Source organism: Gossypium hirsutum, chromosome A10 (assembly GCF_007990345.1).
Source record: "Gossypium hirsutum isolate 1008001.06 chromosome A10, Gossypium_hirsutum_v2.1, whole genome shotgun sequence".
In the NCBI taxonomy this organism is placed as follows: Eukaryota; Viridiplantae; Streptophyta; class Magnoliopsida; order Malvales; family Malvaceae; genus Gossypium; species Gossypium hirsutum.
The window spans coordinates 4,931,718-4,943,763 of NC_053433.1; the positions used below are offsets into that span (position 1 = coordinate 4,931,718).

The 12,046-nt window shown below is 32.6% G+C and overlaps 3 protein-coding genes across 6 annotated transcripts; all 3 read right to left on the bottom strand.

The window, feature by feature from the left end:
• Positions 1 to 306: 306 nt before the first annotated feature.
• Positions 307 to 871, bottom strand: LOC107913817 (histone H4). Its single transcript, XM_016842464.2, has one exon. The coding sequence runs from the start codon at positions 800 to 802 to the stop codon at positions 491 to 493; it is 312 nt and encodes a 103-aa protein (XP_016697953.1). The 5' UTR covers positions 803 to 871; the 3' UTR covers positions 307 to 490.
• A 705-nt stretch (positions 872 to 1,576) lies between these two features.
• Positions 1,577 to 2,991, bottom strand: LOC121208585 (uncharacterized). Of its 2 annotated transcripts, none has more exons than XM_041079655.1 (2): positions 2,744 to 2,991; positions 1,577 to 1,970 (listed from the first exon to the last, which is right to left on the bottom strand). In XM_041079655.1, the coding sequence occupies exon 2, from the start codon at positions 1,929 to 1,931 to the stop codon at positions 1,647 to 1,649; it is 285 nt and encodes a 94-aa protein (XP_040935589.1). In that variant the 5' UTR covers positions 1,932 to 1,970; positions 2,744 to 2,991; the 3' UTR covers positions 1,577 to 1,646. The 2 variants fall into 2 exon arrangements, with proteins under 2 accessions (XP_040935589.1, XP_040935590.1); XM_041079656.1 differs by lacking the exon at positions 2,744 to 2,991 and adding an exon at positions 2,408 to 2,734.
• Positions 2,992 to 7,236: 4,245 nt separating this feature from the next.
• On the bottom strand, positions 7,237 to 11,329 carry LOC107895745 (ubiquitin receptor RAD23b). 3 transcript variants are annotated; one of them, XM_041079657.1, is made up of 12 exons: positions 10,952 to 11,287; positions 10,656 to 10,817; positions 10,047 to 10,085; positions 9,863 to 9,951; positions 8,944 to 9,121; positions 8,725 to 8,859; positions 8,549 to 8,614; positions 8,411 to 8,458; positions 7,908 to 8,017; positions 7,751 to 7,829; positions 7,528 to 7,646; positions 7,237 to 7,300 (listed from the first exon to the last, which is right to left on the bottom strand). In XM_041079657.1, the coding sequence occupies exons 1-11, from the start codon at positions 11,015 to 11,017 to the stop codon at positions 7,530 to 7,532; spliced, it is 1,089 nt and encodes a 362-aa protein (XP_040935591.1). In that variant the 5' UTR covers positions 11,018 to 11,287; the 3' UTR covers positions 7,237 to 7,300; positions 7,528 to 7,529. The 3 variants fall into 3 exon arrangements, with proteins under 3 accessions (XP_040935591.1, XP_040935592.1, XP_040935593.1); XM_041079658.1 differs by lacking the exon at positions 7,237 to 7,300 and having other exon boundaries at positions 7,349 to 7,646; positions 10,952 to 11,329; XM_041079659.1 differs by lacking the exon at positions 7,237 to 7,300 and having other exon boundaries at positions 7,349 to 7,667; positions 10,952 to 11,288.
• Positions 11,330 to 12,046: the final 717 nt, after the last annotated feature.

A 12,046-nucleotide genomic window follows, 5' to 3' on the forward strand; every position in this document is an offset into this window, starting at 1 on the left:
AATTCTCTTCTATTTTTTCAAGTATAATGATTTCAGCGAGGTGAAGATGGAAGTAACCATTTCTAATACCAGAGTAGTCTGAGCTATCATATGTTCAAAGTTCAGTAATCTCCCACTTACCTCAGATTTATATGTATATTATACACTCTTACAATGCTTGCTAACCGCACTAATTAGGAAAAACCAAAGACATACAGGCGAAATAATAATTCACAAATCAACCATACATTTCCTCTTTGTCAATCGAGATTCCTTAGTATGTCATTGCGTTAAAAATAATCTTGGAAATAAGAAAACAAAGACCGATTAATGCAAGAAAGAGTTCCATTTTCAAATTTACTTTCTTACTATATTTTCTTAGAAGCCAAACAAGGAAACCGACAATACAAACGCCAATGATTTGAATCAAAAATCAACTTATGCTACTTGACCCCCCCCCAAAAAAAAGGAACAACGAGATCTAAATCCAGCTGCTTTTGTAAAAGAAAAGTTAGCCTCCAAAGCCGTAAAGAGTTCGGCCCTGTCTTTTCAGAGCATAAACTACATCCATTGCAGTAACCGTCTTCCTCCTAGCGTGCTCAGTGTAAGTGACCGCATCACGGATCACATTTTCAAGGAAAATCTTGAGAACGCCACGCGTTTCCTCGTAAATGAGACCGCTAATCCTCTTCACTCCACCTCTTCTAGCCAACCTCCGAATGGCCGGCTTCGTGATCCCTTGAATATTGTCTCTTAGTACTTTCCTGTGTCTCTTCGCACCTCCCTTTCCCAATCCTTTGCCTCCCTTCCCACGACCTGACATTTTCGTTCCCTCCTTTTTCTTCTCTCTCCCAAAGCGAAATTTTGACTTTGATTTGAATTTTAACAAAGGAACTCAGGCTTATTTATATAGCAAGATTCATTGGTTTATAACCGTTGGATGGTTATTTTAATCGGACGGCTTAGAGCATTGATCCGTGCGATCTGGCGCCTATTGGCGCGGGATAAGCCGGAAGTAGAAGGTTTGTGATTATGGATTTGGAAAATTTTCCAAAAACCGCGCGCCAAACACGTGAGATAAGCATAAGCGTTGTTTGAACTGCAAGTGCAAAAGCCCGGTCCTCTTGACCCATGTAGATAGAGTCGGACCCTTACACCGACTTCTACTTATGAAAATTAAAACCCCTAAACCACAACTTCTCCGAAAGGGTTTCTTAATTTCTTTCCTGCAACAGATCAGTGCAGAGCTTCGATTTCTTTGCCATCAATTTTCAGCCATGGTATCTTCTCTATCTCTTTCGGCCTTAAATAATTAATTATTAGGTCAAATTGAATATATGCTCACTGAATTTTGCTTCTAGTTGTTTCAGCTTGTTAAGGTGTACTTTGTTGGTATATTAAATTTGAGAACTTTTTGTTCCTAGTGAATTGAGCCTTGATTTTCTTAGATGATAGAATGCACTAATCAATTTTAATTTAAGAGTTGAGAAGTCAATTTTCACTAGTTCCTTGGCTTAGGGTTTTACTTGTTTGTGTATAATAATATCGAAAAAGAAAGGTCGATTTTTCTGCTGCAATTTACGATGCTTTAAGTATATATATTAAGATGCTCAGATTATAAGTTTAATTAATAAAAGCAACTTGTAAAATACATAGCATGAAGAATGTCACAGGAATTTGAGTTTCCCATGGGAGACAGTGGAGCTTACATGCTGCAGATTACATGTTGCTTTCTCTGTTCCTTTCAACCCAGAACATGTATCCGTGGCCCCTAAAGTAACGGCAAAATAAAGGTAGATAGTACAGAGGAATGCTAACAGTCCCAATGCTGTTAAGAGGAACCTATGCCTCTCAACAAGTGTCGACCAGCTACCGAATTCATCTCTCGAGGATTGCCTCCTCGTTGATGCTGACCTTCGAAGGGGAGATGATACAATTCCGTCCAGAACCATTTCTTAGAGAGACGATTAAAAGTCCTCAACCAATGTGATCTGCAATCATGCAACACCAGAGTTAAAAAGACAAAAGGCTCGAAAGACCACAAGATCCTCATGATCAAGCATGAACCTACTAACAAAACAATGTAAAGAAGAGATGCAATTATAAAGAACTTACATCAACCAAGTGTTTATGTATATATATAAATATATATATATACAAACAATTTTCACTCTTTGACACTATCATATCTACTGAGGCATACATCAGAATATATAAAAGATTAACAGTCTCTTAACAGATTACGAAACATATTTAGACCAGTCTAACTCGAATCCGAGCTTGAAGCCTGATAAAACCTTCAAATGTGTCAAAAAGCCAGGAAACCACAACTGTCAAACAAATATATACATGTATGTGTGTGTATATATACTTATGTATGCATAAATGTAAAGAATTTAGGTTTGACAATGTTGAATTGTGATATCACCTGAAAACCCTTGTATGCTTCAATTGTTTCTAAAAGATGGACGTAGAACCCTAAACCGCCCCTAATTGTGACAGATCGTAACAGATCCTTTCTATTTCTTGATCTCAAATTCCCAATAGTGAAATCAATCATCTTGTTAAAACTCAGATCCTTAAAAGCCGAAAAAGGGAAAAAAAACAAATCCCACCACAAACAATTAACCAAAAATAACCTTGATGATCAATGGATATTTCTGTCAAACGAAGGTCAAATTCAAAAACTCATCTCTACCATCAACAAAATAAACAAATCCCAGATCTGTAAAACAGTAAAAAGAAAAGAATAGATAACACTTACAGATGAGAAAATCAAGGCAGGAAGATCAAAGGGAAGAAGCAAACAATGAGTATTTATATTTAATCGATCTTTTTAAACCCTCTTCTCCATTTGTCTTCTCCTTTATTTCTCAGTGGAAGGGGGACGTTACCATAGAAACGAGAACAAAACAACAAAACTGGTACTTTATGGGCAAATGCCTCCACCAAATACGAAATGAATTAAAGTTTTTTTCTTTGTCTAATTATGCTCTCAGTCCCTGTATTCTTCTCATATTTAAAATTTAATCCATAACTTTTTATTCTAATAATTTACTCCTTCTACTCCTTTGATTTAATATCATTTTAGTTCTTTCTTCTTCTTTTTTCGCTTCATCTAGTCTTTTTAATTTTTTATTTTGTCAAAATATCCAGAATTGGATGGAAAAATTAACAGTCAATTAACTTTGATAAAATAGATGATTGATGCTGATGTGGCATCCATGTGGCAACCAGCCACATCATTAATTAATTATATTTAAAAATAAAAATACTAAAAAAAAAAAAAACTCTAAACGTTTTATCGTTTTAGCACCATTGCTGAAACTTGCTTAAGATTGCCGCTGCTGCTCAAATAGTCAACACCATCTCTCATTGTCCTCCATTCAATCCAATGTTAGCAACAAACTAAATCTCGTCTCTTTTCTTTTGCTTCTTCATTTTGGTTTTCTGAAATCTTTCTTGAAACCTTACCACATCTCCTCTCTAGCCTCGAAAAATGGAAGTTCGATCTCTTGAACCCACCTTCGGATTATCTTTTGATTCTAGACATAGCCTTCTCTCCACCAAGACTTTCCTTTGACCTCTCAGATCATTAAAAAAAAATACTCGAAGCGTATAAATTGGATTTGGGCGAAAATTATTGATTGCTCAAAAAGATTACTGAAAAGTTTTGCTTCTTGTCTTAAACCATGTTTTTTGCTGATTTAGGCTTTAGTTAAAGGGATGGGTTTAGGCGATCAATGAGGGAGGAGAGATGGAAAGAAAAAATGGAGGTTTTACTGACTGTGGGACTTATGTTCTACAGTTCTGGTATGGAGGTTTGACAATGGGGTGTTGTGTTGTTGGCAACGATGGTGAAAACAATGGGAAACAAAACCTGATTGATGATTCAATGAACAAATTTTATTTTTCTTTTAGAATAAAAAGTTGCAATTGAGGGGGAAAAGGGGTTTGTGGGGCGTGGCTTGAAGTCTTTTACTTGGTAGGAGAAGATGGTGATGATAAAGAAGTAGGAGCGAATATGTTTTTTGAATTTTTTCTTCTTTTGATTTTTTTTCTTCTGAATTTTACAAATTATTATATATAATTTTTGAGTTTTTTTTAAATTGTTATACTTTTTATATTTTTTTCTAATTTGAAATTTTTACCTATTATTTTTTAAATTATAATTTTTATTATTTTTTGAAATGTTAATCTTTTTTTAATTTGAAATTTACATGTGGATTGCAATATTGCAATATTAGATGCCATCTCAGCATCAATTTTGGGCAATTTGACAAAAACCAAAAGTAAAAAGACTAAATGAAGCGGAAAAAGAAAAGGATTAAAATGACCTTTTTTTATATAGTTTGAGGATAAAAAAATTATTATGCCTTTTTTTAAATAAAAAAATTGGAAATTCAGAGAAAGAAATAAAAGTGTTCAATATTAATTGATTAGACAAATAATTTTTTATTTAAAAAATATACATAATCCGATTTAATGTGAAAGGACTAAAAATAAAAAATTTAAATTTAAATTATATTTTTTTTCAAAAGGCCAAAAAAAAGTGAAAAGGGTTTTAATTGGGCCAAAATTCGGAGGACGGTTTTGAACATTTTGGAAAAGTCCAAAGGTGGTTTAATCATAACAAACAAAAACCCGAGGAGTGTGGGAACATGGATAGTGCGGTCCACATTTCTCCACCATTTGGCGTTTTCATCTCGTTTTTATGATTTTTGTTTTTTTTTCTTAAGTTAAATAACCCTAAACAATGAATACACATAAAATAATATCACTAGATGCACAAATATCATTGTTTGTCAAAAATATCCAAATAGTAAAAAACAAATAGAGTAATAATAACATTAAAAAATTTAAAAACATGGATCAAATTAATTTGACGATAAACATAGATTAATTAATAAACTATTGTCAAAAGCCTCAAAAACTTGCTACATCAGATACATAAAAAGCTGAATATTAAATGACCTATCGTCGTTAGTATTTTGAAGTCTAATTTTACGAATACCCTTTTAATTATTTTTACTAAAGCATGGCGGGCAACAAGTATCATAATTTTTAAATAAGAGAGAGTAAACTGAAACTAGAAAAACTAAAAACTTAAAGAATATTTTAAAAAAAAAGTCACAGTCTATAACTAAATTAGATTCTAGTGCAGTTACAAAGATCAAGTTTTGATTTAAAAAAAGTTAGAGGTACTAAATTTTATGAATTAACAGAATTAGGTTAATGATAAAAAGAAGTTTTGTGTATTACTAAGCTAAGTTTTTATCTCATCTATTTAAGTTTTTTTATTAAATATTTTGCTTTAATCATAAGATACAAATTTGGTTGACATCTCTTTATCGATATAAATTATATAATAGAGATAAATTTAATTAGAATTTAACTATATTTAATATATAAATAATTTTTTATAACCAATTTTCATATAATAACAACCTTAACTACTACCAAATTTATGGCACAAGTGAATGAAAATTATACAATAAATATGTTTATACGCAACGGTTATTTACTTATTTACTAACCTTGAGCACTTGTAATGGGAAATAGTCTAGAATGTTTCTTATCTAGTGTGCCACCATAATAAAAGATATCTTGCATGTCCTCAGAGACTGTTAGGTTACTAAAGAAATTTAGCTGAGCATAGTGCTCAAAGATCGTCAATCAGACTTTTTCTCAGGTAGTCTCTTGAAGTGGGTTGAGTAAAATTTAGGAAATCGGGAATGGGTGCCAAGAGTTAAGGTCCCTTGGGCTAATCTCTTTGGTTTGATAGCATGGCACTTGTGGAAAAACAGGTATAGGTATTTATTTGTTTCCCAAGAAATTCTATAGAGTTGTATGGAAACCATTAAGATATTGGTTAATTGTGCAAAGCAATATATTGACACTTAAACGTGAGACCCATTTAGAGAATGTAATTTAGATTCGATAGGAACCTTAAAAGAAGTATCAATTTTTCCAGCTAGCAATAGTCTACTTTTAGAAATATTTAATCATGAAATTTTTACACCAAAAAGAAAAATAAAAAAAAATATACACATGATGATGTCATATTTGGTTCAAAATTATGAACAAATTTTTATTAATTTATAAAAGTATGAAAAGATACAAACTTCATCATAATCATATAAAATACTTTGTAAATAAAATAAATTTTTTTTATAATCCCTGAATTGAGACTGGACTAGTGGATAACACTAGAGGTGTGCATGGGCCGGGCGGCTCGGCTCGCCCCGAAGGCCCGCCCGAAAAATGGGAGGGTTTGGGTAAAAATATAGGCCCGAAAAACGGGCTTGGACAAAAAACGAGGCCCGTTTAGAAAATGGGCCGGGCCTTGGGTAAGATTTTTTGGCCCAAGCCCGGCCCTGCCCGATTTTAATATTAAATTATTTTAAAATTTTTTTATTTTTAATTTTAAATAACTTTAGTACTTCTACTTTACTTTTTTTGTTGTTTTGATGTTATTTTGATATTGTAAAACTTTTGTTATTAATATAATTTAATTCTTAATTTAGTTTAAATTTGTTTCAATTTTAATATAATTACTTTTTATTATATATTTAATTTATGTATTATTTTAATAATTATTTTAGTCCCATTATTTATTTATTTTTTGTTTTAATATTTGTTTTTATGTTTTAAATGTATTTGATTTATTATATTTTAAAATTTTTTATTTAATAAAAAAACAAAAAAAATTAATATAACCGGGCCAGGCCGGGCCAAGCTCGGGCCTACTATTTTTTTCTCGGGCCAGGCCCAGGCCTTGAAAACGGTCCAAATTTTTTATGGGCCCAGCCCGGCCCATGCACTTGCTTTGTTTATTTTTCCAATTATAGTATGTGATTTTCAATTAATCATGTTTAGCTAATATTAACTATTTATCAATTGAAAAATTTAACAGTTTGTATATTATTAAAATCAATATAATAAAATATATTTTTAAATAAATTTACCAAATTACAAAATTATACCTTCTAACAAAATCAACCAAATAAGACATATTCAAATATATCCGACACTTTGTCATATTTTGTTAAGGAAAACTACATTGACAATCTGATATTTATCCAACTAAGTTAAAATTTGACTCTTTAATTTGTAAAATCTTGATTTCAAATGGAATTTCAAGTTCTTACTGTTGGATTTACCAAATCCAAATCCAAAAATTTAACTCAATCCCAAGTTACCTTTAAGTGGATTTCTTTTTAATCCATAATTAAATAAAATCTCACAATAAAAAAATTAGAAATTTAAATTTTGCCCCCTGAAATTCATTCATATAATTATGTTGATCCCTCCAAGAACCCTGTATGATCAACATCAGAAACAACAATAGGTTACTCTACAGAACATGTTTTGACGAAATAAAATGAATTTTTGATAAGCCTATATATTAGAAACAATTTTGATCAAACACATTAGTTTATCAATGCTTAATCCCTGATAGTGCCCATTCAAACATGCCAAATTATATTAACTCATATCCATCTACTTCGATCAAAACTATGAATCAAACCAAGTTAAAGATTCCACCTTCAGTCCTCAAAATCTCCACCATTTTCCAACAAATAGTTTGCTGCCAATTCCTCGTTCCGATCACAAGCCAAAAAGGCTTCAATCACAAGGGCTCTATCAAATCCCATTGCTTCAAGCTACAAACAAAAAACGAAATACTAATCATTAAACGTTCAAGTTGATCCAAATAAAATAGATTACAAAAAAAAAAAGAAAAAGGAATAGCAACTGGTTAGCGTACTCGTTCAATGGCCTCCTGTTCTGCCGGGGTAACATTGACAGCATGAGGCATTTCTTGTTCAGCCTGATCAAATATATCCCTGAAAGCACCAGTTTTAAGTTTTTAACAATGCTAAGTTGATGCATAGATGGCATGACGATATCTAGTAAGTACTCACCCTTCAGAACCTTCAAGAGGCTCATTTATTAGCTGAAGAAATTCTGCATGATGCTCTTGAATTAGTCTTAAAAGCTGGGGGTTTTGCTTTCCAAGCTCTTGTAGCATAGGCTGCAAATAGAAGCAGATCATGCATCTACTGAATAAAACTTCTACTGATGTTTTGCCTGTTATTAAGTGGTGTTATCATGCATCTACTGAATAAAACTTCCATATGGTTCTACAATCATGTTGAACCTTCTATATTTCATCAATTTGTTTTAGGGTAGATGCTTGTATCATATAGCCCAGTTGCGTTTTGCTCTTCCTGCGTACTTGACTAATCCACATACAGTTGTCCATGTATATGCCTTTATTGAGCTAAAGGTGGGCGTTAAATGATATTATCTCAGATCTATTAAACTTGGTTTCCTGTGATCTTATATTCAATTTGAGATCCTCCACTTATTGCAAATAGGTTCTAGGTTCAATGCTTAATACTAGTTAAAACATAGAGATACGAACCTGCAGAATTTGTGGGTTCGATTGCACCATTGATCGCAACGCTTGGAACTAAATGCAAGCAAAGATGCAGTTAGTATTTGTAAAATAAGTTAAAGTCTTCACAGTAGAGGAGAAAGCAAAAAAAAAAAAAAATGAAACCTGTTGGTTGTTCCGGAGGAAATCCAGGGATCCATCTCCACCAGCAGCAGCCCCAGAAAGTGTTTCCTAGTATTATCTCAGCAAGTTAGGAATAAAAATAATAACCAACAAAAATCACCCAAGAACCAATAAAATTTACTGTGTAATTGAAGGACATCAACAATATAACGTTTTACCTGAGGAAACATATTCAAAGGTGAAGAATTAGGAGCCCCTGAAACAGGAGCAGCAGGGGCAGCACCAGTTTCAGTAGTCTGACTTATAGAAAAATGAGCCACTGGCACTGCCACTTCTGCTGATTCAGGAATCCCCTGAAGATAAAACAGTACCATAATCACATAAAAATTAATGTTAGAAAATAGCCTTAGATGCATTCATAAAGTTTTTAGACATACAGAATATAGATAATCCACTGCTCGCTCTGGGTTGTTATAAGCAGCCCGAAGTGCACGAGTTACAGTTTCTTTGTCCCAATTGCCTCCACCCATATCCATCAATTGTTGGATAGTCTGCTCAAGATTATTACCAGCAACTAAATTCGAAGCAGCTTGACTATAGGTATCGGTTTGTTGACTGCAACAAGTTAAGAAAATATTTTCCAATTAAAAAAATCTTCAGAAAATACCAGAAAGGAGATGTGGTAGAGAGGTAGAGGGAACTTCGATATACATTCTTTAAAGGAAGAAAGAAGGACAAACAATCAGATAACGCCTGGCAGTTTCTTACAACTTCTAGAATGGAGAATACTTCTAGTATTGTTGGTCAATAGACAATCAAAATAAAACAGACAACTATATACCTATTACAATAACAAAGCTCATAATAAAAGTACCAAGCAAACTAAAAATCAGTGCATTATTTTTCAATTAACAGTTGTACTGCTGAGTTCAGGAAAAAAAGTTAACAGGTCAGAATTATGCAAGTTCAAAGGTGCTCTTACGAAGCCAACCTAGGAGGAAAAAAATATGACCACCACATCTTTTATTTTTTCGGGTTTCAATAAGGGGAATAGCAATTGTCAACTTCAGTACTGAGACATGGAAGAAATAATATGTCAACTTTCCGGGAAAAATATTCCTAATCTAATCGAGAAGTAATGAAATAACTGATTCTTCATATAATTGTTAGGTATACAACAAACAAAAAGGATGAGAATGTAAGTAATAAGTGCTGTCTTAGCTGCATTGCCAGCAATGTGAGTCTTTTATTTGGCCCCCTAAATGAGACCATAATGAAGTTCTTGAAAAGTTGAAAATACCAACCAAATGGAAATCAAGGAACTACCTAGGAACAAAAATATCTGAATGAACTTACGATGCTTGTGCAGGAGCTCCTGTGGCAGGTGTAGAATTTGAAGAAGGCGCAGAAGCAGGAACAGTGGTAGATGGAGTTGATGAAGCAGGCTGTTGGGGAAGACAATCAAAAGGTTGGTTATATACATAAACTGGAACATAATGCTCAACCTAATAATAAGAATGATTAACACGAATGCGGAAACCTGAGCAGAAGAGGCTCCAGTTGAACCCAAAGACTTGCTCTGCCAAAAAACACCAATGAATTGGAAATATATAAGTAAATAATAGAAACTTCAAGTGCATACAAAGAGGTCCGGGTAAACCAGAATAATTTAAAAAAAAAAATTATTCAGAGATATTAAACTACTTCACTCTATAGAAGAAGATAATAAAATGCAATCATGAAATATGTCACACTGTTTTTTGCAGAATAAAGCCTAAAACTTCCAATGAAAGCTCTCTAGTATACCATAAACATCACTTTCAAACAACCAGGGCAGCTTGTTAACAGGAATTGCAAGCAAATAACTAACAAGTATCCTCAGGATCCAATCTGAGTCTTCCTTTAGGTAAATTCCTTGCTAAAATCAATTCAATTGCCAAAATTAACCCTCCATAAGGATAATGAATTCATTAAGCTACCCAGAAATTATATTACTTAAAACACCTTTTCATCAAATTCCCATCATGGAGATCATATCACATATGCAAGTAGCTATCAAAGTAAAGGAAAAAAAAACACACTAGGAAAAAGAGAATAAAAGTAAATATATATATACACTAATAAAAAGGTTTTTTTTTTTAATATATACCTTGCTAAGCATGACAACCAGAAAACCATCCTCAGATACTTTATTTTCAGCTAAAGTAGTTTCATCTTTCAAAACCTTCCCATTATGAATCAACAGCTGTTGCCCACATGGATAATTGTCTTTCCCTTGTATATCCTCTATGTTTTTCTTCACAGCCATAACCTGGTTTAATAAAAATAGCAAATAAACAAGAAATGAACCTTTCAGCCAAAATTTTAAACCCTAATAGTACCATAATTAAACAGCGACACAAAAGTGGGAGGATGTAGTGAGAAGTAGAGAGATGGGGGGATTACGGTATCATTGGGCTGAACCCTAATTTCAAAGTGACTGCCTTTTAGGGTTTTGATGATGAGCTTCATTCCGGCGAATTGAGAAAGGGGCAGGCAGGTGGCTTCAAATTGGGGATTTGAATCACAGAAAGGAAGAGACGGAGCCCTAGAACGGGGTTTTTATAGTGATCCTAAAATAATCAGAATAAAGGGTTGTAGGCTGCCTTTTTCTAAAATACTTGCCTAATTTTTTTTAATAGATTAATTTTACTTATTTCTTTTTCTGAAATTATAATTTACTTAAATTATCCAAGGAAAATGAGGGAGCTTTTTTTGTTGCAGAGAATGAATGAGTGAGGGGGGTAGCTCCTAGAATTTGCCTTCGCTGTTTTGAGAATCCCCTACCTCGTGCTTTGCACGTGACTAAAATCTTGCTTTTATTTGTGATAAATATATATTCCATAAATCAAAGAGGTAGAAGTACTACACATGTAATTGAAAGTATATTTTAATTATTCTATTTTTGATATGAGCACAAAGATTTTTCTTTGTTAGAAATCCAGCAAAATGATTTTTTTTAAGTAATTACATTAATTCATTTAACGAAAGGAACTATATAATTTAGGAAAAAAATAATAAATATTTGTTGTAAATGGTGAAAAATTAATTTTATTATCACAACAAATGTTAGAATCAATAGAATATCATGACACGTTGACAATTGACTTTGTCATAACTCAAGTACGACATACATTAAGTGATTGCAAGCACTTTATACGATAAAAAATTAACCTCGGACGGTTCAAAGCGGCGAGAAAAAATGGACAAAAGAGTCGAGCATTCACCAAACTAGAGAGGACGACAATAAAACTATCTTTAAAACCACTTGTAAAACTAAGGTTACATGCATAAACAACAATAAAAAACGTGCTACAATAACAGAAAAAATTTTTAAAACTGAAAACTTATTAAACAATGAAAAAAATATAAAACTTAAAATAACACCAGTCTAATTTGACTCATAAAATTATTTATTATTTTGAAATACTCTCGAAATAGAAACAGATTAAATAGCTGACGAAGAGCCACCCACTTTCCAAGAAAAAACTACTAGTAGCT

What these genes read in the sequence shown, in the direction of transcription:
- LOC107913817 (XM_016842464.2), bottom strand. Translation starts at nt 802, where the DNA reads ATGTCAGGTCGTGGGAAGGGAGGCAAAGGATTGGGAAAGGGAGGTGCG.
- LOC121208585 (XM_041079655.1), bottom strand. Translation starts at nt 1,931, where the DNA reads ATGGTTCTGGACGGAATTGTATCATCTCCCCTTCGAAGGTCAGCATCA.
- LOC107895745 (XM_041079657.1), bottom strand. Translation starts at nt 11,017, where the DNA reads ATGAAGCTCATCATCAAAACCCTAAAAGGCAGTCACTTTGAAATTAGG. An exon ending in TCCTCCGGAACAACCAACAG is followed by an intron (nt 8,459 to 8,548) that starts GTTTCATTTTTT and finishes GCTTGCATTTAG; the next exon opens with TTCCAAGCGTTGCGATCAAT. An exon ending in AACAGGAGGCCATTGAACGA is followed by an intron (nt 7,647 to 7,750) that starts GTACGCTAACCA and finishes TTTTGTTTGTAG; the next exon opens with CTTGAAGCAATGGGATTTGA.